Source organism: Zalophus californianus, chromosome 1 (genome assembly GCF_009762305.2).
Source record: "Zalophus californianus isolate mZalCal1 chromosome 1, mZalCal1.pri.v2, whole genome shotgun sequence".
Classification (NCBI taxonomy): domain Eukaryota; kingdom Metazoa; phylum Chordata; class Mammalia; order Carnivora; family Otariidae; genus Zalophus; species Zalophus californianus.
Genome location: NC_045595.1, coordinates 201,416,756 through 201,441,222, shown reverse-complemented (window position 1 = coordinate 201,441,222; position 24,467 = coordinate 201,416,756). Strand labels below are relative to the sequence as shown.

General features: G+C 37.0%; 1 protein-coding gene and 4 pseudogenes across 1 annotated transcript; all 5 read left to right on the top strand.

Annotated features, from left to right (window-relative positions):
- Positions 1 to 5,963: 5,963 nt before the first annotated feature.
- On the top strand, positions 5,964 to 6,788 carry LOC118356397 (keratin-associated protein 19-8-like). Its single transcript, XM_035724758.1, has 2 exons — positions 5,964 to 6,093; positions 6,721 to 6,788. Exons 1-2 carry the CDS (start codon positions 5,964 to 5,966, stop codon positions 6,786 to 6,788), a joined length of 198 nt encoding a protein of 65 aa, XP_035580651.1.
- A 4,686-nt stretch (positions 6,789 to 11,474) lies between these two features.
- Positions 11,475 to 11,666, top strand: LOC113915838 (annotated as a pseudogene).
- Positions 11,667 to 18,160: 6,494 nt separating this feature from the next.
- LOC113916158 lies at positions 18,161 to 18,346 on the top strand (annotated as a pseudogene).
- A 1,861-nt stretch (positions 18,347 to 20,207) lies between these two features.
- Positions 20,208 to 20,735, top strand: LOC113918631 (annotated as a pseudogene).
- Positions 20,736 to 24,068: 3,333 nt separating this feature from the next.
- Positions 24,069 to 24,261, top strand: LOC113916344 (annotated as a pseudogene).
- The last annotated feature ends 206 nt before the right edge of the window (positions 24,262 to 24,467 follow it).

The window sequence follows — 24,467 nt, the reverse complement described above, 5'->3', positions numbered from 1 at the left end:
CTGTTAGTATTTCAAATAAGTATTTGCCTATGAAAAATACAGAATAAAATATCATCATTCGCTACCCCCCCAGTTTTATATATTTAGGTAGTAAAACAAAAGTGAATATGTTCTGTTTGAGTTAAACCAAATTCAATAAAACCAGTAGAATTATGAAGCTGGCAGGGGTCCTGTAAAGCTTACAGTATTGCCATCTTGGCTGGGAAAGGACTCCAAAGAGTGAAATGAATTGCTAAGGCTCAAGAAGGGCGTAAGAAATAGAGCCTAAGACTGGAACAGGTTTTACTGAAGACCAGGCATCTACTTCACCATGCCTACTACCACACTGATTTCATACTTCCCTTCTTGAGTGCTCTCAAATAAAACATCTTGCTCTCGTCATGCATCTTTGAAGAGCTTAATTATCACAGCTGATTGACCACATCTATTTATTTTGATTTGTAAATATCCTGATGTAGAACCTTGAACTACTAATACCTAATTTAGCTGTATCTGAGTAAAAATAACTAATAATAGGGCTAAATCTAAACTCTACTTTAAAAACTTATAATGCATTTGAAATCTCAGACTTGTTTACTGATTGCATGGATGAATTTGCTCAGCCAGATTGTGTGCTTTCAGTCAATTCAGGAGAAGTGTCGTAGCTTCACCGTGAATGGATCAAGGTAAAGACATTTTAGTATTACCATTAGAGGACGGTACTCTTTAGTTTCAATGAGTAAAACATAATTTCACATAAAACTATTTTACTCCCTAACTGGAAAATAGCATCATAGTCTGAGGAAAAACTTTATATATCTAAAGAAAATAATCAATATAACTAATTAGAGAAACTAGCAGTCTTAGTATAATGCAGTTTTAGCATGTTAGTATACCTCTTATTGTTAGTTTGTATTGATTCATGTTGGAATTAAGAGAAGAGCTCCAAGAACACATTTCCTTCCAGGAAAAGCAGTCACCTAGTTCAGAGAATATCCATCATAAGATCATCAGCTGCACAACTGAGAGAGGATCTGTCAGAGTTAAATAGACTGAGTGTGACATCATTAAACCAGTTTGATTTATTGGTGTTTTTATGGCTTCCTGTTGACTTAATGAGAATGAAATATTCAAATTAACAACTGTTTTTTTAATTTAGGATGAACAATAAAAATGGAGCAAATTCTGAAGAGAGCAGACAAGGAAATTAAGGAATAAGATGTGAGGCAGCCAAGAATGTCTTAATTAAGATAAGAAAAAGCATTAAACATGCGCCTGGGTGGCTCACTTGGTTAAGTGACTGCCTTCAGCTCAGGTCATGATCCTGGAGTCCTCAGATTGAGTCCCACATCAGGCTCCCTGCTCAGCAGGAAGTCTGCTTCTCCCTCTGACCCTCCCCCCCTCATGCTCTCTCTATCTCATTCTCTCTCTCAAATAAACAAATAAAATCTTAAAAAAAAAGAAAAAGCATTAAACATAAAATTTTTTCTAAATTAATGAAACAGGCCCATTCATTATATTAAGAAGTTCTGCTCATATATAGACACCATTTAAAGTGAAAAAAAAAATAAGGCATATACAGGAAGAAAATATCTCCAGAACACAGATCTGACAAAACACCAGTATTCAAGTATATAAAGAGCTCCTACAAATCAATACTAAAATATTAAAAATTGAACTAAAAATGAACAAAATACTTGAAAAGACACTTCAAAAAAGAGGATATCTAATTGATCAATAGGCATATATATAATGGAGCCCAATATCATTACTTCTCAGGTAAAAAACAAATTAAAACAATACTCCAATATTATCACATGTCCATAAGAATGATCAAATTAAATAGTCTGAAAATAACAAGTATTGTCAAAGATGTAGAGCAACCGAAACTCTTACATTGCTGGTGGGACTGCATATCTAACAACCATTTTGGAAAATTGTTAATATATTTTTTAAAGATTTATTTATTTATTTGAGAGAGAGAAAGAGCATGCACAGGGGGAGTTGCAGAGGGAGAGAATATTCAAGCAGACTCCCTGCTGAGCACGGGGCCCTACAATCAAGCCAGGCTCCATCTCATAACCCATGAGATCATAACCCATGAGATCACAACCTGAGTTAAAACGAAGAGCTGGCCACTCAACTGACTGAGCCATCCAGGCACACACCGCCCCCATTTTGGAAAATTATTGAGAAGGCCTACTGAAGCTGTTGTCAAAATCTAGAAGGATGGTTATTTCTATAGGGTGATGTTGACCAAAAAGGAACAATAAAGACATTTTAGGCATTAAGGTATGCTTGGTATAGGCAGTGCATGCATATTTGCAAGAATTCATCAAATTTTATAACTAAATTTATATATAAGATAGACTTCATTATTATGCTTGAAAAAAAAGAACCAACCCAAATTATATGATGGTTATACATTCCTCTAAAGTCAGAAAGCCTTTTGAGCTTATTCCTCTTTTAAATCCTTATTGTTTACATGCAGCCAGAATTGTTATCCATACCTGTGAGAAACATGGGGCTTATTTTTACAGACCTTAGAGTTCATTCGTCCTTTCAGCACTTATTATTTGTGTTTCTATTAGATGGTAGATATTTTAGAAAGTAATGAAATCCAACTGGAAATTGCACTGTTTGAAAATTACTTATAAAACAGAGAAAATCTGAGATGCCTGGGTGGCTCAGTTGGTTAAACATCTGCCTTTGGCTCAGGTCATGATCCCAGGGTCCTGGGATCGAGCCCCACATCGGGGGTCCCTGCTCAGCGGGGAGCTTGCTTCTCCCTCTCCTTGCTTCTCCCCCTGCTTGTGCTCTCTCTCTCTCTCTCTGACACATAAATAAATAAAATTAAATTAAAAAAAACGAAGAAAACCTGAACACTGTATTTGAGGTCATATAAAATTCTAAAGAACTTAAAGATTCAAGCTTAAAATTAAGGGCAGCATTGGAAGAACTTAACCAGGTTTGGGTCAGCTTTGACAATAAGTGGCTAACTTCTTAGAATTAGCTGAGTGACTTTTACCTTCAATTTTTTTCCCCCACTCTTTATCTTTTAACATTATAATCCACATTTTGGAGATTCTGAAGCATTTCCAACATATAATGAAATCTTACTGAATTTGACAGAGCCCTTGGATTTGTATTATCTTTTTGACACTGAGAACTTAACAACACATATTTGTTAGTAGAGAGTAGGATGGTATTTCCTGAGAAGAAAAGAAAAAAAAAAGAGCACAGAATAAGCAAAAGGAATACAAGTGGAAAACTGTTGTTTTAAAAGGAAAGGTACAAGAGGAAGGAAGAAAATGGATTGACTATGGACTGAATGAAAATTGACGGGTGGCAAAGAGAAACTTTACGTACTTTACCATTTGCTCTAGCTGCCATAGCCTAATGGTTAGTGGGTGACAGAGGCTCAATGATATTCTAAAAGAAGTTGTAACATACCTATTAAAATGGCTAAAATTCAAAACACTGACAACAACAAATGCTCACATGGTTGTGGAGCAACAGCAACTCTCATTTATTGCTGATCAAATGCAAAATGGTACAGCCACTTTGGAAGACAGTCTGCCAGTTTTGTACAAAGCTAAACATAGTCTTATGCATAAGATCCAGCAATAACTCTCCCTTGTTTTACCCAAATGAGTTGAAAACATGTCCACACAAAGACGTGAACACGGACGTCTATAGAAGTTTTATTCTTTATTGCCCAAACTTGGAAACAATCAAGAAACAATAGGAGAATGGATAAACACATTGTGGCACCTCCAGACAATGGAATATTATCCAGTAATAGAAAGAAATGAGCTATCAAGCCGCAAAGGATGTGGAGGAATCACGAAAGCTTATTGCTAAACGGAAGAAGTCAGTGTGAAAAAGCTACATACTGTGTAATTCCAACTATGACATTCTGGCAAAGGTGAAACTATGAAGACAGCAAGATTAGTGGTTGCAAGAGTTTGTGGGGAGGGAAGAGTGGGTGGAGCACAGAGGATTTTTGGGGGGTTTAATGGTGGTTACATGAAATTATGCATTTGTTAAAACCCATAGAATAAGAACCCTAAACTATAAACTTTAACTAATAACAACATACAAATATTGGTTCATTAATTGTAACTAATATACCATACTAACTCAAATGTTTAATAATAACGGGAAGTGTGTGTGTGTGTGTGTGTGTGTGTGTGTGTGTGTGTGTGGAGGGTATAGAAACTGTATTTTTTGCTTAATTTTTCTGTAAACTTAAAAGTGTACTAAAAATGGTCTATTAATTTAAAAAGAGAGATTGAATATGATGTTTGATGTATGGGTGATGAAATGAGAGGAAACAGTGAATGTAAAAATAAAGAGGAGATATATTCTGCATTTAAAAAATATATATTTATTTATTTGACAGAGAGAGAGAGATAGAGCAAGCACAAGCAGGGGAAGCGGTAGAGGGAGAGGGAGAAGCATGCTCCCCACCAAGCAGGGACCCCAATGTGAGGCTTGATCCCAGGACCCTGGGATCATGACGTGAGCCGAAGGCAGATGCTTAACTAACTGAGCCACCCAGGTGCCCCATAATCTGCATTTTGGGAAGTAACTTGGATAGATTTTATACCAGAGAAGAGAGTTAGGATTTGGGAGGATAACTTTTAGTCAGCTTTTAAAGATACTCTGAAATAAATTTTTGGTTGCTGTGACTTGCCTTCAGTTTGTGAACAATTTTATCCCATGCTTGTCAAAGCCCATGGAACTGTACGACACAAAGAATGAAATGTAAACTATGGATTTTAGTTAATAATTATATACCAATATTGGTTCATCAATTATAACAAGCAAAAATGGTTTTTATTTTTGAAAGTAATGTGAAAAGTATGTCGGTTATGTGGCCAATGTTCTAAAATCAAAGAAAACATAGATCCTTTATTTATTTATTTTCTAGAATTCCTTCTGAATTCTTCTTGGCTCTCAAATGTATCCAATTCCTTATCTCTGAAAGAGGTAAATAACTCACTTTTTAGACTGAGGAATAAGATACTTTAAAAGGATATGATAGATGATAGAGCTTTGATTTTGACCCATTTCTTTGATTTAATTTGTAAATGAAGCACAGCAATCCAAAAAAAAAAACCAAACAAGATGAAGAAATATTTCATTAAGAAATACAACACCACCAGATATGATTGGCATGCCTAGCTACGAAGAATTCTCTCTGGGGTCTGGTATGTTCAGCCTTTGAAGATACTGCATTCCTTCTTACAAAGCAATGCAATAACTTTTAGAGGCCACCCTAACTAGGCACCAAAGCAATCTCAAACATTTTAATGAGTGTGAGGGCCTCTCCCTGTGTCAGGGGACAAAGAATGAATGAGTTGTATCAAGTAGGTAATTAACAAATGACACAAAAGGACGGTATACACGTGATTTATTACATGCTCTAACCAAGGTATATAAGCAACCCTTTACACATGCTGACATTCACACTCAAGATCTTTCCTTGAAGCAAACCAAACTCAACACTCTTGACACCATGAGCTACTACGGCAACTACTATGGTGGTCTGGGCTGGGGCAGTGGCTGGGCATGTGGCAGCTACCCCCAACTGGGCTGGGGCAGTGGCTGGGCATGTGGCAGCTACCCCCAACTGGGCTGGGGCAGTGGCTGGGCATGTGGCAGCTACCCCCAACTGGGCTGGGGCAGTGGCTGGGCATGTGGCAGCTACCCCCAACTGGGCTGGGGCAGTGGCTGGGCATGTGGCAGCTACCCCCAACTGGGCTGGGGCAGTGGCTGGGCATGTGGCAGCTACCCCCAACTGGGCTGGGGCAGTGGCTGGGCATGTGGCAGCTACCCCCAACTGGGCTGGGGCAGTGGCTGGGCATGTGGCAGCTACCCCCAACTGGGCTGGGGCAGTGGCTGGGGATGTGGCAGCTACCCCCAACTGGGCTGGGGCAGTGGCTGGGCATGTGGCCAAACTCAACACTCTTGACACCATGAGCTACTACGGCAACTACTATGGTGGTCTGGGCTGGGGCAGTGGCTGGGGATGTGGCAGCTACCCCCAACTGGGCTGGGGCAGTGGCTGGGGATGTGGCAGCTACCCCCAACTGGGCTGGGGCAGTGGCTGGGCATGTGGCAGCTACCCCCAACTGGGCTGGGGCAGTGGCTGGGCATGTGGCAGCTACCCCCAACTGGGCTGGGGCAGTGGCTGGGCATGTGGCAGCTACCCCCAACTGGGCTGGGGCAGTGGCTGGGCATGTGGCAGCTACCCCCAACTGGGCTGGGGCAGTGGCTGGGGATGTGGCAGCTACCCCCAACTGGGCTGGGGCAGTGGCTGGGGATGTGGCAGCTACCCCCAACTGGGCTGGGGCAGTGGCTGGGCATGTGGCCAAACTCAACACTCTTGACACCATGAGCTACTACGGCAACTACTATGGTGGTCTGGGCTGGGCAGTGGCTGGGGATGTGGCAGCTACCCCCAACTGGGCTGGGGCAGTGGCTGGGGATGTGGCAGCTACCCCCAACTGGGCTGGGGCAGTGGCTGGGCATGTGGCAGCTACCCCCAACTGGGCTGGGGCAGTGGCTGGGCATGTGGCAGCTACCCCCAACTGGGCTGGGGCAGTGGCTGGGCATGTGGCAGCTACCCCCAACTGGGCTGGGGCAGTGGCTGGGCATGTGGCAGCTACCCCCAACTGGGCTGGGGCAGTGGCTGGGGATGTGGCAGCTACCCCCAACTGGGCTGGGGCTGAGGAGGCTATGGATACGGCTGCTCTCGCCCACTGTGCTATGGAAGATATGGATTCTCTAACTTCTACTGAAATCCTGCCCTGGAAGTTCAACATCTGAGGACATCAGGTGATTAACTCAAATTAACCAAAACTTGAACCAAGCAATATCAGCGGGGACCAAGCCAAGATGAAAAGTATTTAGCATCTTAGATTCTAGGAATATTTATTATTTTCTGTTTGCCTGCTTCATGTCTCCTGGTATCCCCCATATGCACTTTCATAACTGTGGAATTTCTCAGTTCCCTTTGCAATAAATTATCCTAATTTAAAATGGGACATATGGCTTATATTATTTATTTATTTAACTGAATTCTGACTTTCTCTTTCACAGTGCATTTCTCTTCTTGTGTCCTTTCAAACAAATAGTTCTGAAGTTCTGGTTACATGTCCCTGCAATTATCATAACAATATAAACACAGAGTTTTTCTATTCTATTGATTCTATTAATTTCTAGTTTAGCTGGATATGAAAAAATAACTAGCAAGCAATGCTAAGTTCAAATGTTATTTAAAATATTTAAGATGGATTTGAAAGACTCAGACTTGTTTACTAAATATAAAAATAGATTTGTTTAGCTAGATAGTAAGACCTACCCTTTTAGTCAAACTACTTGCAGTATATTAGCTTTACACTGGCTAGATCAGAGAAAGTAATAGCTTGATGACTTCCCTGGATGACTATACTATTTAGCTTGACAGAGTACAACAATAGCTATTCTATTTTCTTTTTTTCTTTGTATTTTTTATCCACTTTTTAAAATTTTATTATGTTATGTGAATCACCATACATTACATCATTAATTTTTGATGTAGTGTTCCAGGATTCATTGTTTGCGTATAACTCCCAGTGCTCCATTCAATACGTGCCCTCCTTAATACCCATCACCAGGCCAACCCATCCCCCCACCCCCCTCCCCTCTAGAACCCTCAATTTGTTTCTCAAAGTCCATAGTCTCTCATGGTTCACTATTCTATTTTCTTAATGGTTAATAATATTTCTCCAGAATTTGGAGAAAGGCCTTCTGTAGCTATAAAGAAGAATAATCAATACCACCACTTGGAGCAGATGTTTGACGTTTCTAGTATAATATTATATTATTAGAATTTGAAATGACTGTTTTTAGGGATCTCTGCTGGATTTGGAGAAATGCTCCAGCATATCTTTATTTCCAGGGAAAAGCTATTACTTATGTTAGGGAGAACACATCACAGCAAGGTCACCAACCCCAAAACTGATGCATATCTGGTAGTCAAATAGGAAGAGTGTGACAATGAATGAAACCTGTTTGACTTATTTGTAATTTTATGGCTTCAGCTTGACTGAATGAGAATGAAATATTCAGATTATTGACTGCTTTTTATTTTTAGAATGATCAATGAAAATGAAAAAAGTTCTGAAGAAAAGAGACAAAAAGAATTAAGTAACACTGTGTGAGGTAGTCAAAAATTTAATTAGAACCAAAGACATTAAACATAAAAGAAAAAGATGAATTATTATATTACAACATTATGTTCATATACAGACAGAATTTTTTTTTTAAGATTTTATTTATTTATTTGAGAGAGAGAATGAGAGATAGAAAGCACGAGAAGGAAGAGGGTCAGAGGGAGAAGCAGACTCCCTGCTGAGCAGGGAGCCCAATGCGGGACTCGATCCCGGGACTCCAGGATCATGACCTGAGCCGAAGGCAGTCGCTTAACCAACTGAGCCACCCAGGCGCCCCTACAGACAGAATTTAAAGTGGAAAAATACCAAACCACATACTAGGTGAAAATAATTTCAATACATAAATCTGACAAAATGCCAATACCCAAAAATCTAAAGAGTTCCTGCTAATCAATTATAAAATATTGATTAATTGATTAATATTAAACAAACCCACTTGAAAATGGACAAACTACTGGAACAGGCATTTCAAAAGAGAGGATATCTAAGTGGCTTAGAAGCATATGTAAAATTCCCAACATCATCATTGATCAGGAAAACCAAATTAAAACAATATTCAGATATCACTATGTACCTTAAAGATGATCAGATTAAGATGCTGAAATAACCAATGTGGGTAAGGATGTGGAACAACTAGAACTCTCATAGACTGCTGGTGGTATTGTAAATTTAGCAACTGTATTGGAAAATTATTTAGTAGAATCTACTGAAGCTAAATATATATAGTATGAATTAGCAATGTGTCTCCTATGTATACCCAAAGTAAAAGAATGTCTAGGTCTAAAAAAAGAATCTCTAGTAAAAGGTACATAGCAGCTTTATTCATATTAGGAAGGAAGGAAGGAAGGAGGGAAGGGAGGAAGGAAGGAAGGAGGGGAGGGAGGAAAGAAGGCAAGAAGGAAGGAAGGAAGAAAGGGAGGAAGGAGGGAAGGAAGGAAGGGAGGAAGGAGGGAAGGGAGGAAGGGAGGAGAGAGGGAGGGAAGGGAGGGAGAGAAAGGAGGAAGGAATAAAGGAAGAAAGAAAGGAAACTACACAAATACAGATTTACCAGAGCAAAACAGTAAATAAATTGTGCTTTAGGGCTACTTTGGAGTAATGGGCTACTTTGCAGTAATGAAATGGGCTACTTTGCAGTAATGAAAACAACAAAACTAATGTTACATGCAACAACAATGATGTGTCTCACAGAGACAGTGATGTACAAAATCATTCAGGAGAGAAAAGTTGCTGGTATACCATCTGAGGCCATTCATGTGATGTCCAGATCAGGCAAAATTCTAGGGAGTAATACCAACTGGTAGGGTCAAGAGAAAATCTGGAGAGCTTGGGTGTGATCAATATAGGTGGTCTGTGAATAAAAGCAAAATATCATTAACTTGTACACTTAGGACTTGGGTATTTTATAATATGCTTTAAACAACAACAACAAAATCAAATGAAATGATGGCTTTATGTTTCTCTAAAGCAGGAAAACTATTTGAGCCAGTTCATCCTTTAAATCCTCAGATGCATTTATAGAGATATCCATGTCTACGGAAGATGTGATCTTTACCTGTAAGAACCTTAGAGTGCGTTCACCCATTCAACTCTTCCTTATTGATTTTCTGCTGCATGCTAGTAGTTGTTCAGCAGTCAACAAGTCCAGCTGGGAAAAAACATCATTTGATAATTGCTTATAAGCTCAAAAGATCTGGACAGTATATTTGAAGCCATGAAAGTTTAAAAAGAATTTAGATGTTCCATTCAAGTTAAGAGCATATCTGATGGGGCTCAACCAAGATTTAGGTCAGCCTTGGGTATAGGTGATTAACTTCTTGGAGTAAGCTGCAGGACTTTTTGTCTTCAATATGTCTTTTTCCACCCTGTCTTTTTACATTATATTTACATTTTTGGAGATTCTGAAGACATTTCCAATGTTAACAACCTCTGACTGACTTCACAGGGTATTAGGCATTTTGTTTTCTCAGCATCTAAGATCTTAATAAGCATCTCCTATCTTAGCAGACACTAAGCTATTAGCTACTTTCTGAAACAGAAAAAAAAACCCACACACAATAGGCAAAGAGATGTAATGAGCACTGGGTGTTATATGGAATTGATGAATAACTGAACTCTACATCTGAAACTAATGCTACACTATATGTTAATTAATTGAATTTAAATAAAATAAGATAAAAAAACAATAGGCAAAGAGAATACAAAGGCAAAAAATATTACGGTAAGAGTGAAAATATATATGGAAGAATTTAAGTATGAATTGGATAAAAAATGGAGGGAAGCCAAAGATAAATTCTATATGTTGTATCAATTTCATTATTTCACCTATTTCCCTGACCCTAGTGGGGATTGAGAGGAACTAAGACAGTGATATTTGAAAACTGATTAGAGTAGAAGAAAGGGAGGAAAAGGTGTCTATATGGCAGGAGACAGATGTAATCTATTTTTGGATAGATGATATGCCAGAAAGGGAGTCGGGATGTGAAAAAAGGAATTTTGAACAATTTTTAATGTTGCTTATGAAATAGATTTTTGATTACTCTGATTTGCCTTTAATATTTGAACAATATTACTGCATGCTGTTAATCCAAATGTTCATTTTCCAAACTAGTAGGCAAAATCAGAAAAGAGAATATTTTTATGATGGCTGTTATAAAATAACAGAAAAAAGATAGCTCTATTTCAACTTTATTTTTTCCTGAAGTTCTATACTGGTGTTCACAGCAGGTGAGATGATGCCCCCAGACTTTCAAATGTTTCTTTAGCTTTGCAAAAACACTACTATGAAGTATTAGGTAACTTTGAATGGATATAGTAGATTTTAGCACCTTGAATTTAACCAATTTCTTTCATTTAATCTTAAGTGAAAAATAACAAGTCAAGGTAAGTCAGAGATGATGCAATATTTAATTTTAAAACATAACACTAGCAAATGTGTTATGCAATATGCCTGGCTATGAGGAATTTTATTTTGTCTGGGAGTGTCCAGACTTGGAAAATACAGCAATTCTTTCTCATAAAAAGGATGCAATATATTTAAGGGACACCATGACTAGGCAACAATGCAGGCGCAAACACTTTAATGAGCTTGAGGGCCTCTTCATATGTCAGGATTGTGTCAGACAGGGGTAACACATAGAATGACACAAAAATAGGTGGTATGTATTTTACCACATGATCTGCTCAGGGAATATAAGCATCATTCTACACATGTTGCCATTGATACTCAATATCTTGCTTTGAACAGAAAAACAACTCACCACCCCTGACACCATGAGCCATTGCAGCAACTACTAAGGAGGCCTAGGCTATGGCTGTGGAGGATTTGGTGGCCTGGACTGTGGATATGGCTGGGGATGGGACAGCTTCCCCAGACTGGGCTATGGCTGTGGCTGGAGGGGCCACGGATATGGCTGCTGCTGCCCTCTGTGCTACGGTGGATGTGGATTCTCTGGCTTCAACTAAACTGCTGTGCCAGTAACCCAACATCTAAAATTATAAGGGACTTCCCAAAAGTGAGTTCAGTGTCTGAACATTCAATATCATGCTGGGTTTATTTCCACAAAAGTACTTAACTTCTCAGAATTTTGGAGTTTTCAATATATTCCTACATCTTCATCATAACTCTAGAATCCTCTTCTTTTGCTTTTATACCTATTTAGATGATCTGTTCCCCTTCTAATAAAATGTTAACTTTGAAAACAAAATATGGTTTTTGTTTTGTTCATGGAACTCAGTTATGTGGAAGTGATACACTCTTTTTATTTTTAGCCCTATAGGACACATCCACAGATTTTGGAACTATTACCTGATTAAGTATGAAGTGATAGAGCCACACAATAGTTATTTTACCTGCTCTGTACATTGAGACTCTAAAAGACCCAGATGAGATTGACTGAAGGGACAATTCTACTCAATTGTCAATAAGGGAAGCAATCTCTCTGGCTTAGAATTATTTTTTTTCATATACCTCACAAATATGCATACGACTAGTTGTAAAAACTAATAATTCTAGACTGAAATGAAAAAAAAAGTTTCAATTGGTTAGTAATTTAATATTTTTCAATTTCTTGCTTTTATTTAGATAATGTTTAGATTTAAGTCAACAAAAAGCAATGGCACTTTAATATATCTATGTATTTATTTATCAAATATATGTGTTTTATATAAGTTGAATCACATTTTTCAATTCAGTACAATGCATAATAAATCTTTTCATTTATTCAAAATTTATTTGGCTTTTTTTATTTTAAGCACAATCAAATGATAATAGATCAAACCTTATCCCTAGTCTAATTATAAAGTAAACCACCATTCCAAGAATTTTTGAATTTGAATAATTTTATCCTGTGTATCATACTCTTCTGCACATTATTTCAAATATTTGACATTTGCATCAAGCAGCTGACCTTTAAGTCAGTAATGAATTGGGGTAAATTTTTTCCTGTGAGATCATTTTACTCAAAGCATTTTAATTAAAATTTTTTAGTTAGCTCTCTTATATTCTTATTGCATTTTCACGACTAGACATGGCATTCTTCTTTACCCCCATTCTTATATTGAAGAAATTTCTCAGCCCAATAAGGGAAAGAAACAACCAGACATAATTTCAAACTAATTTAATTTTTAGCTTAAACTGATGCTAAACACAGCTGAACCCACAGAGCCTTCTTATAGATCTGAATTTTCCCTGATAAAAATTGGCAGGAGGGGACATTTTATTGATGAAATAAGAAAAAAAGATATAAGGAAATATGAATGTTTTTTCCTAAAATCAAATGATATATTCAGGTAACAGTATAAAATTAAGATATTTTATTCAAACGTGTCAAAATAGGTAAAATATGTTTGATTCAATTAAATAGTAGTGTCATAAACTTGCCAAAACCAGACATTAAATGGCAGCAGGGCCATGCCTCTTATCTTGCTGGTAAAAAAATACACAGACACAGACACAGACACACACACCCCTCAGAAAAGTAATTGGCTTTTGTAGAATTATGTAAGCACTGGTAACAGAATCAGGATCAAGGCCAACGTCTTCTGAAACTAGGTGCAACAGTGTAAACTCCTTTGCTCTGTATATTCTCCCTTCATGGAAGTGTCCATGAACACAGGTGTATTTATGAGGATGTGAAAGATTACATTTCTTAAGTAGAAAAACCATTTCTATAACATTTTGTTGTTATGACATAGAGAATTAAAAACTTACTTTCAATGTTAGTTTTATCCAGGTTTCACCTATATGTATACACATCTCTATCATCTCATCCTTATCATCTCTATCATCTCTATCTCTACCATCTCGCTATCATCTCTATCATCTCATCTCTATCATCTCTCTCTCTATCATCTCTATCTCTATCATCTCTCTCTATCATCTCTATCATCTCTATCTCTATCATCTCTATCATCTCTTCTCTATCATCTCTATCATCTCTCTCTATCATCTCTATCTCTATCATCTCTATCATCTCTTCTCTATCATCTCTCTCTCTATCATCTCTCTCTCTATCATCTCTATCATCTCTTCTCTATCATCTCTATCACCTCTCTCTATCATCTCTCTCTATCATCTCTATCATCTCTATCTCTATCATCTCATCTCCCATCTCATCTCTATCATCTCTATCTCTATCATCTCTATCTCTATCATCTCTCTCTCTAACATCTCTATCATCTCTATCTCTATCATCTCTATCTCTATTATCTCTATCATCTCATCTCTATCATATCTATCTTCTCTATCTCTATCATCTCTATTTCTATCTCTATCTCTATCTCTATCTCTATCTATCAAAAGTCTTTCTTCAAAGGCACAGACTTATTCAGTCTACCTAAAAATAACTTTGCTTGGCCATCGGTTATCACCCAGCTTTTTAGTCAATCCAATCTGGGTGTTGTAGACTCTCAGTGTACATAGCAAATGAGATACAGTTGTATAGCTCCATTGTTTCACACTTGATCAGGTAATAGTTCCACAGTCTATAAACATGCCCTATAGGGCAAAAAACAAAACAAAACAAAACAAAAACAAAAACAAAGCAAAAACACAGCCATCCATGTCATTAGATTGAGAAACACTGTCTATGACACACGTGAAGGAAAAATATTTTGAATTTATAACAGAAGTACCCTTAACTTCCAAATAAAAGCTATAATCTGACCAATGGAAGAATATATTTTCAACATTTTGTACAACGATTCAGGATCTGAGTTTCACATCAAGTCATTGTCTTGGTGTAGAAAGTTCCTGAAAACAGAATGACAAACAATTGTCTAAGTTTTTGAGGCCACTGAATTAAGAGAAAAACAGACAAAAACTCTCAAGACATATACATTTCCCAGTTTTCAAAGATAATTCATATCCAAAGGATATTACCATTTTTCCATTTTTTAACTCAGGGAAAAGGAAAACAATAAAAAATATTTAGTTCATATATTTGACAGTATTCACAATTATTTTATTTTATTTTATTATGTTATGTTAATCACCATACATTACATCATTAGTTTTTGATGTAGTGTTCCATGATTCATTGTTTGTGTGTAACACCCAGTGCTCCATTCAGTACGTGCCCTCTTTAATACCCATCACCAGGCTAACCCATCCCCCCACCCCCCCCTCCCCTCTGGAACCCTCAGTTTGTTTCTGAGAGTCTATAGTCTCTCATGGTTCGTCTCCCCCGCTGATTCTTCCCCTTCGTTTTTCCCTTCCTACAATCTTCTCTCTTTTTTTAACATATAATGTATTATTTGTTTTTAATCATATACCACTTTTCTTCTTTGAAAATACATAAATAAGGGTACATTTCACCATTGAACTTTTTTAAAAATTTGCAAAATATATTGATTTTTATCTCATATGGACATAGTTATTTGCATCAGAAATATGAACATAAATTAGTCATCACAGTCAAACAATCTAGCAGATTTACTCAAAATCTTAAACTTGTTAGATTTATTTGTGGGATTCTTAAACTTGTTAGATTTATTTGTGATTGACTTCAAAATGACTCCTTGAGAATTAAAAATTTTTCCAACTTTTTTTCACAGTGAAAAGTAGAAATGGAATAAATTTTGATTAAAAGGAAAAAGGATTTAACAGCCAAGGCAAATACTGGGTTAAATATTCCTTTAAAACTTGAAAGCCATTTTAATCCATATTCCATCTTCGAGAATTACTACAAGTTATGGCAGGTAAAATTCACTCTTTCATTAATTCAACAAATATTTTTGTTTGTAAGAACAATGAACAAATCCAGTTGGGAGAATGAATTATCAAAAATGTTATTGGGGTGCCTGGGTGGCACAGTTAAGTGTCTGCCTTCAGCCCAAGTCATGATCCCAGGGTTCTGGGATGATCCTTGAGAGAGTATGCTTCTCTCTCTTCCTCTGCCCCTCCCCCTGCTCATGCTCTCTCTCATTTGCTCTCTCTTTCTCTCAAATAAATAAATAAGATATTTAAAAAATGTTACAAAAACACTAAGTCAGGAAGTTATATGCACCGCATGTTCACTGCAGCATTATTTACAGTAGTCAACAAATGTAAGCAACCTGTGTCCATCGACAGACAAATGGATAAAGAAAGAATAACACACACACATGCATGCGCATATAGAATGGAATATTATTTATCCATAAAAAAGAGGGGAATCTTGCCATTTACAAAAACGTGGATGGACCTTGAGGACATTTGCTAAAGTGAAGTAAGTCAGAGAAAGACATACACCGTATGATCTCACATATATGTGGAATCTAAAAAAACAAAAACCAAAAACTAAGCTCATAGATACAGAAAACAGATTGGTAGTTGCTAGAAGCAGGGGATGGGGATGGAGTAGGAAAAATGGGTGAAGGGGGTCAAAAGGTATAAACCAGTTAAAAAATAAATAAGTCATAAAGATGTAATATACAGCACAGTGACTATAGCTAATACTACTGTATTGCATTTTTTAAAAAGTTTTTATTTAAATTCAGGTTAGTTAACATACAGTGTAATATTAGTTTCAGGTGTACAATGGAGTGATTGAACACTTCCATGTATCAGTCAGTGTTCACCACAAGTGCACTTCTCAATACCTATTATCTATTTTTTTATTTAAATTCAATTAGCCAACATATAGTACATCACTGGTTTTTGATATAATGTTCAATAATTTATCAGTTCAGTATTGCATATTTGAAAATCTCTAAGAGAGTAGATTTTTTTTTAAGATTTTATTTATTTATTTGACAGATAGCGAGGGAACACAAGTAGGCGGAGTGGGAGATGGAGAAGCAAGCTTCCCGCTGAGCATGGAGCCTGATGCGGGGCTTGATCCCAGTACTCTGGGATCATGACCTGAGCTGAAGGCAGCCACTTAACTGACTGAGCCACGCAGGCAACCCATAAAAGAGTAGATCTTAAAGGTTCTCATCACAAGAAAAAAATTGTAACTGTCTATGGTGATGGATGTTATCTAGACTTATGGTGGTGATCATTTCACAATACATACAAATATTGAATCGTTATGTTGTACACCTGAAATATGAATAATATTATATGTCAATTATATTTCAATAAATAAAATGTTACTTACACATTTCAAAACAAAACAATACAAAACAATAACAAAACAAAACTTCTGTAACATGTCTAAGGTCCTGTAAAGTAAACATGCTGTTAAAGACCCAAGTCCAAGATATGATCACACTCCAGTGGGGTTTAAACTTTGGGTTTGGTTTACTGTCTTCATAGAGTGAGCTGAGCAGACAGTGAGCACTGGCTCTCTACCTTCCTTGTTTCCTGACTCAGTCATTTCATGACTGCACATTCATTCTTGGAGATTTTCAAGGCATCAGGATTTTAAGAGACTCTGTTAAAAATATTACATGATTTTAAGAGTATATATTAAAATAAACTAAAGCCTTATTAAATAAGTAATAGCGTACAAAAAAATGTTTGCTGATTGCCTGAGAGAAAATAAAGGGCTGGGACACACAGAATTGGTAAAGAAAATTTAAGAACAAAGATACTATGAGGAAATTAGGGATATGAATAGAGAGATGAACTACTGAGTGGAAAAAATGGATAAGAACAAAAGACCTAGCTAGTGCAAGTATGTATTGGGGATGAATGTAGAATGAGATTTAAAGAGAGGTTTGATAAGAGATATGACATATGGATTATGAAGGAAAGTAAAGAAGAAAAAAAATAACTGTAAAGCATAAAGCCAAGGTCATCTGCATTTTTAGCTAATACTTTGGGGATGGCCTGGTCTGGAAAAATGAGTAATGTGTAAAGAGAATATTTTTGAAGAGCTTACAGATTGATTATAGAAGTGAGTTTGGTCTCTCAGTTTCTGAAATAAATTTTACTATGTTGATTAAACAAAAGGATGTTCACAAGCTGATGTATAAAGTCAAAATAGTTTTCTTTTGTGTGTGTGTGTTTGTGTGTGTATTCAACTTGAGAAATAAATTTGACATTTGGAGAATTTGATAGATTTAAGAATTTTAAATGTGATCAGTATATTTTAATCTAGATGGAAGTAAGATACAAGTACCCGGAGAATTATATGAAAATGGGAAATGAGAAAATACTTAATGAGAAAACTACCATCGAATATGAATGATGCAATATGTTTAGTGATGAAGAATTCTATGTAGGGAATTTTTATTTTGTGACTTTGAAGACAGATTTCTTTTCTCATTAAAACAGAAAGAATGTAATGAGTTCAAGGGTGTTCTAACGAGGCAGCTAAGCAAGCTCAGAAATTTTAATGAGTGTGAACCTCTCCTTGTGTCAGCAAACAGATTAATGAGTTGCCTCAAGTGAATGAGTAATTTGGAATGATACAAAGGAATGGCCCCATGTTTTATCGCACTTTCTGCTCAGAGGATATAAGCATAGCTGTATGACATTCACACTCAGGATTTTGCTTTGAACAGCAAACCAACTCACCATCCCTGACACCATGATTTACTATGGCAGCTACTATGGAAGCCTGGGCTTTGGTTGTGGGGGGTTCTGTGGTCTGGGCTCTGGCTGTGGCTGGAGATGTGGCAACTTTCACAGACCGGGCTGGGGCTAGGGAAGCCACAGATATGGTTGCCACCACCCATCATGCTATGGAGGATATGGATTCTCTAGCATCTACTAAAGTACTGCTATAATAACCCAAAATCTGTTACCATGAGCGGATTTGCCACAACATTCTTCAGTCAATGCAGTGGGATTACCCTAGGCTTATTTGCCAAGAGAAGTCTAAGAATTTAAGAGAATTTATTATTTTAAGGTATCTGCATTATGTCCTCTGGCATCCCGAGTTTGGGCACTAACAGATGATTTATGTTGAATGCCAATAAATGACCTAACTTGAAAAAGAAAATACGGTTTTGGGGGGGGGTTGATTAATTCAGTTATATGCACATACTTATATGTAAGTGTTACTATTTACAATTAGAAATACAGAATACACAATTACATATGTGTGTGTACACATTAATGTATAAAAAAGAACTCTGGTTTGAAAATTAGTAATTTGGAACAATAGAATGTCACTTTTCTTCTTTATTTTAGTTATATAACTTTCAGAATTGAATTTGGCAGCAAAAAATCAACTATGGAGTTTTAAGTCTTCCTACGTTTTAAAAAATATAGTTGTTTTACATATTTCATATTTATCTATTTCTATTTCTTAACGGAGTTCAAAATTTGCAACTAATCTTCCACCTCTATTGTCTCCCTTTATTTTGTTTTATAAAAACAGGTGGTGTTACATCTACATATTTGTAGTTGCTAGACAACCACATCCTTACAACTACAATCAGAGCAAACTTTCCACAAATCTCATAATCCATATTGCTAAATTTTCATAGAAAATAAGCTGTTTTCCTGTGAATCTTTGAAATATATATTATCTTCCATTATTCATAGTCTGTTTTCATCTATTTATTATGCACGTAAAATAAGACAGACATAAAAGTTATTGTTAACCTGGATAATCAAATGTGAACTGGAGTCATTCATCTCCCTCATCATCATCCTTGTCACACTGAAGTATCTGTAATCCAGTAAGAATAATATACAAACAGAAATATCATTGTGAAGCAAAATGTTGTATGATTTCAACTAACCAAAAATACCATTCAATAATTAAAAAAAAATTAGACCCCATTCATCCCTTCAAGAATGACTATTTTATCGACGGGACAGTAGTCCCCCCTTATCAGTGGTTTTATTTTCTGTGGTTTCAGTTACCTGAGGTCAGCCATAGGTGAGAAGCAAATGATCCTCCTTCAGGAATGTTGTCAGAAGATCAAAAGCAGCTTCACGCTACCTCACAATGCCTATGTCACTCACCTCATGTCATCTCACTTTGTAAACATTTTATTATCTCAAGAAGAAGGATGAGTACAATAAAGGTATTTTGACAGAGAGAGCACATTCACATCACTTTTATTACAGTATATTGTTACAGTTGTTCTACTTAATTATTAGTTATTATTGTTAATCTTTTCTGTGCCTAATTTATGTTAAACTTTATCACGGGGATGTATGTATAGGAGCAAACATGGCATACATAGAGTTCGGTACTATCTGTGGTTTCAGGCATCCACTGAGAATCTTGGGACATATCCCCTGTGAGTAAGGGGGGAATACCATATAAGAAATAAGGAATAAAATAGGTAAAATATCAGAATTTCTAAATTTTTCCTAAAACTGAATGGCATCTTCAGGTAATGGTATGAATCTATTGATATTTGCTATAAGCTGGGCCAATGTAATACAAAAAGGACAAAATGAAATCACAGAATTAAAGATCTGAAAGGGACAATAAACTCTGTAATGTTGTCCCATAGTCTTGCAGGCAGGGAACCTCAGAATAAGCCATTTTAAGACTAGAGTATTCGATTATACTATGCTGCTTCTCTCTTTATCTATTTTCTCCTTGAATGTTGTCACATAAACCATTTTGAAAGTTCTGGTGATGCTTATAAGGAAAGCTTAGATGCAGCAAGATGGCGGCGGTCTCAATGTCAGAGGGGCTGAGGCAAATGTTGTGGGAGAAAAGAGCAGTGGCTGTAGCTGCCATTTCCGTTTCCAGGGTTCCTATCAGGTGGTTAAGCACTTCCACATGGAGGCTGGCACAGGACCAAGCTTGGGACACGCAACTCATAACAGTTGATGAAAAATTGGTTATCACTACTTTAACTGGTGTCCCAGAAGAGCATATAAAACTAGAAAAGTCAGGATCTTTGTTCCTGCTCGCAATAACATGCAGTCTGGAATAAATAACACAAAGAAATGGAAGATGGAGTTTGATACCAGGAAGCGATGGGAAAATCCTTTGATGGGTTGGGCATCAACAGCTGATCCCTTGTCCAACATGGTTCTAACCTTCACTACTAAAGAAGATGCAGCTGCCTTTGCAGAAAAAAATGGGTGGAGCTATGACACTGAAGACGGGAAGTTTCCAAAACCCAAGTCCAAGTCTTATGGTGCAAATTTTTTCTTGGAACAAAAGAACCAGAGTATCCACAAGATAGGTTGGCACTGACTATATCTCTGCACTTGACAGTGAATAAAGTCAGCTGTGCAGTATTTATAGTCCATGTATAATACATCTCTTAATTTCCTAATAAATTTGACCTTTAACCACAACAAAAAGCTGATTTTTATGGAGATTGATCCCTTTACTTAGATTAAGACCTATGTTTCTTTAACATTTTTATTGTTCTGATATAGAGAACTGCACCTGTCAATTTGTAGGTTATCTGCCTTTGGATATAATTAAATAATGAGCAATGTTAAACTTGCTCATGTTAAATTCAACTTTAGGTAACAAAACAAATGAACATAAAGACCCATGATGACCTCTTCTTTCAGTCTGTGCCATCTAGGGGTTGTATGGGCTGAGCAAGGGAAGTAGGGCCAAGTCATTTACCCTATTGAAGGATCACACTGTGGAGTTTGATCCTTTCATTTGGTTAGTATCTCCAAGGACAGGTACTTTGGGCCTGACAAGCAGTAATCGATATAATTATTACTGCCGTTGACATTCTTAGTATAATCAATATTATCATAATTTTGTTTTGTTTAGATTATATGAATCTGCATCTAAGGTGAGAGAAAATGTTTGGAATTTATAACAAAAGACTTCTTCACTGCTAGGGAAAATGTAAGAACATTTTTCACTCCTCCATCCATCAGCATCAGTAGCAACTTGGGTCATGAGTGAAAACTTAAAAAAATAATAATAACAATGATCCACATTTGCCTTTGATCCACTAAATGGGCAGAAAAATAATAACCCCTAAAGAAATTTCCAATGTAAAATTTTCACTTATGCATATGGGGAAAAACATTTGTTTTGTATTTTTCAAATTCTTTTTTTTTTTTTTTACAATGGATGGACATTTATAAGTGATGAATACCAAAGTCATGTGTTTTCTTCTTTGAAAACACATTTAGTGTTTATTGCTAGTGAAATTTTTCATTTGTGTCCCATATTATTTCCATCTATAAAGCAGAGATAGTCTCAGACGTTAAAAAAATAATTAAAAGCCTTTAATCATAGTTACATGCTCTGACAGAGCTACACAAGGAGACTATGGAATCCTTAATGCTATGCAATTTATTCATACTTCTAAATGATTCATTAAAAATGAAAATATTCATTCTATCGATTGGCTGATTTCTGAAATGAGGAATAAAAATGGAATGGATTTGGGTTAGAATAGCATGGAGATTAAAGGCTAATATTGGGGTTAGTGCCACTCTGAAACCAGAAAGCCTGTTGGAACTCATGTCAGCCATAAAACATTTCCTAGAACAGCAGATCAGTTGCTTAGGTTATGATATGCATTGTCCTTGCTTTAAAAAAAAATATTGAGTGCCAACTAAATGCTAGGTTTCGTTTAGATACTAGGTCAGGTCAGTGAACAGACCCATCCAAAAACGATGTCATATTACTTAGAAATCTCAACAAAATCTTAGCAAAATGGTTATTGTCATAGAAAACAAGTTTCTTGAGTCCCAAGTGTCAAGGGATGGGCACATTTGCATAGAGCTTTAGATATCAATGATTAACTCTCTGGGCTGAGGTGAGGAACTCTGTGAATATCAGGCCAACTGCTTCCAAAGAGTGCTTCTTTATTTCTTGTCCTTCTTTATTTTCTTATTTTTTTATTATTATTTTAAAATTTTTATTTACTTATTTGAGAGAGAGAGAGAGCACAAGTGGAGGGGTGGGAGAGGCAGAGGGAGAGGGAGAGGCAGACTCCCTACTGAGCGGGGACCCCCCCCCCCACACCTCCAACATAAGGCTCAATCCCAGGACCCTGAGATCATGAACTGAGCTGAAGGCAGACGCCCAACCAACTTAGCTACCCAGGCACCCTTCTTGTCCTTTTTTAAAAGTGTGCTACACATGAAGGAAATTTCTTACATCTTCTAGGTTGTACAAGGTCTTTTAAAATTTAAGATGATTTTAGGAGTTTTAACAACATTGTCAATATCTTAGAAAGTTTTCGTTGATATCTTAGGAAAGGCAAGCTAGAAATTACCTACAGACAAAAAATGGGCACAGACTAAGCAAAGAGAAGACAGGGGCAAATATATAATATTGACTCTGGAGATCTAGGTAGAAGGATGCTGTGTTCTTTTAAATGTAGAGTTAGAGCCAAAACCATTTTTCCCACTTCACACTTATACCTGGATGCAGCAATGAATCATGGAGGAAGGAAGTTGGGTGATGTTTGGCATAAGATTTGAAGAAGATCTAAGATACATGGATAGATGATGAAGGGCAGAGAAAGAGGGGGACATGGTGTAGGGGAGCAAATATAATCTGCATTTGTGGTAGCAGAGAGACTAGAACATATTCTGGAGAAAGGGCCCAGGATATTAAAAAAAAAAGTACTGTGGGAAGACTTCCCACAAGATGGATTTTTGATCACTGTGATAGTCTTTCCACTAGTGATTCCAATTCTGCTATGCATTTAAACCGAACAAGTATGCTGGCATTTAAAGCCAAAAATAAAACTATTAGTTGTACAATGCCAAAATTTTAAAACTCTAGAAATCAGGTGAGCTTTTGTGGTTGTTTTCTGGTATACATGGCAAGTGAACCAAATCTGTCTTGACATAAAGTGTTCTTTTATATTCTAAAGAGAGGTGCATCATTTGCTTCTCATGATACAAAATACATGTGCCTTTTAAAGAAATTGGTAAACTTAAGAGCCTTGATCTTAATTATTTTTTGCTATTTTGTAGAACCAATTACAGTAACTCTCAAATGCTGGTGATGAGAAGATATTTAATTAGAAATTCAACAATATTTAATGTAACTGATGTCAAGTGACTGGCAATCACGTATTCTATTTAGGCTTTGGTATGTCAATACTCTGAAGAAATAGCAATTCATTCTAAGAAGATTATAGCAGCAAGCTCTGCTCTACATCCTATGTAGCCAAGCAGGTGCAGACATTCTTTTTTTTTTTAAAGATTTTTTTTTTTAAAGATTTCATTTATTTGACAGAGAGAGAGACAACGAGATAGTGAACACAAGCAGGGGGAGTAGGAGAGGGAGAAGCAGGCTTCCTGCTGAGCAGGGAGCCCGACGCCAGGCTCGATCCCAGGACCCTGGGACCATGACCTGAGCTGAAGGCAGATGCCTAACATTCTTTATGCCTGTGGTCGGGGGTCCACAGATTAATAAGATGTGTCAGGCGAATATAATTCATGGAATGACACCAAAGGAAAGGCATATGTTTTGTCACATTTTCTGATCAGAGTACATAAGCCTCCTTGTAAAGATATCGACATTCACACTCTGACTCTTGCATTGAACCGCAAACCAACTCACCACCCTTGACACCATGAGCTACTACTATGGCAACTACTATGGAGGCCTGGGCTATGGCTGTGGAGGCTTCAGTGGCCTGGGCTGTGGCAGTGGCTCGGGATGTGGCAGCTTCCCCACACGGCTGGGGCTGGGGCTGGGGAGCCCGAAGATATGACTGCTGCTGCCCACTGTGCTATGGAGGATATGGATTCTCTACCTTCTACTAAAAGTATTTTTGAAATTGGATGCAAAGGGAAAGCCTCCAAATTTATTTGGTCCTATTTTTGTACTTTGACTCCCAAAACATCTATCTTATATTCTCCAGGACCAACTGATAGCTATTTATCAATGGTTAAACTGCTTCTACAAATATTTGATGCTTTTTACCTCCAGAACCCATCATCTTTTTTTTTTTAAAGATTTTATTTATTTA

What these genes read in the sequence shown, in the direction of transcription:
- LOC118356397 (XM_035724758.1), top strand. Translation starts at nt 5,964, where the DNA reads ATGAGCTACTACGGCAACTACTATGGTGGTCTGGGCTGGGGCAGTGGC. An exon ending in CCAACTGGGCTGGGGCAGTG is followed by an intron (nt 6,094 to 6,720) that starts GCTGGGCATGTG and finishes GCTGGGGCTGAG; the next exon opens with GAGGCTATGGATACGGCTGC.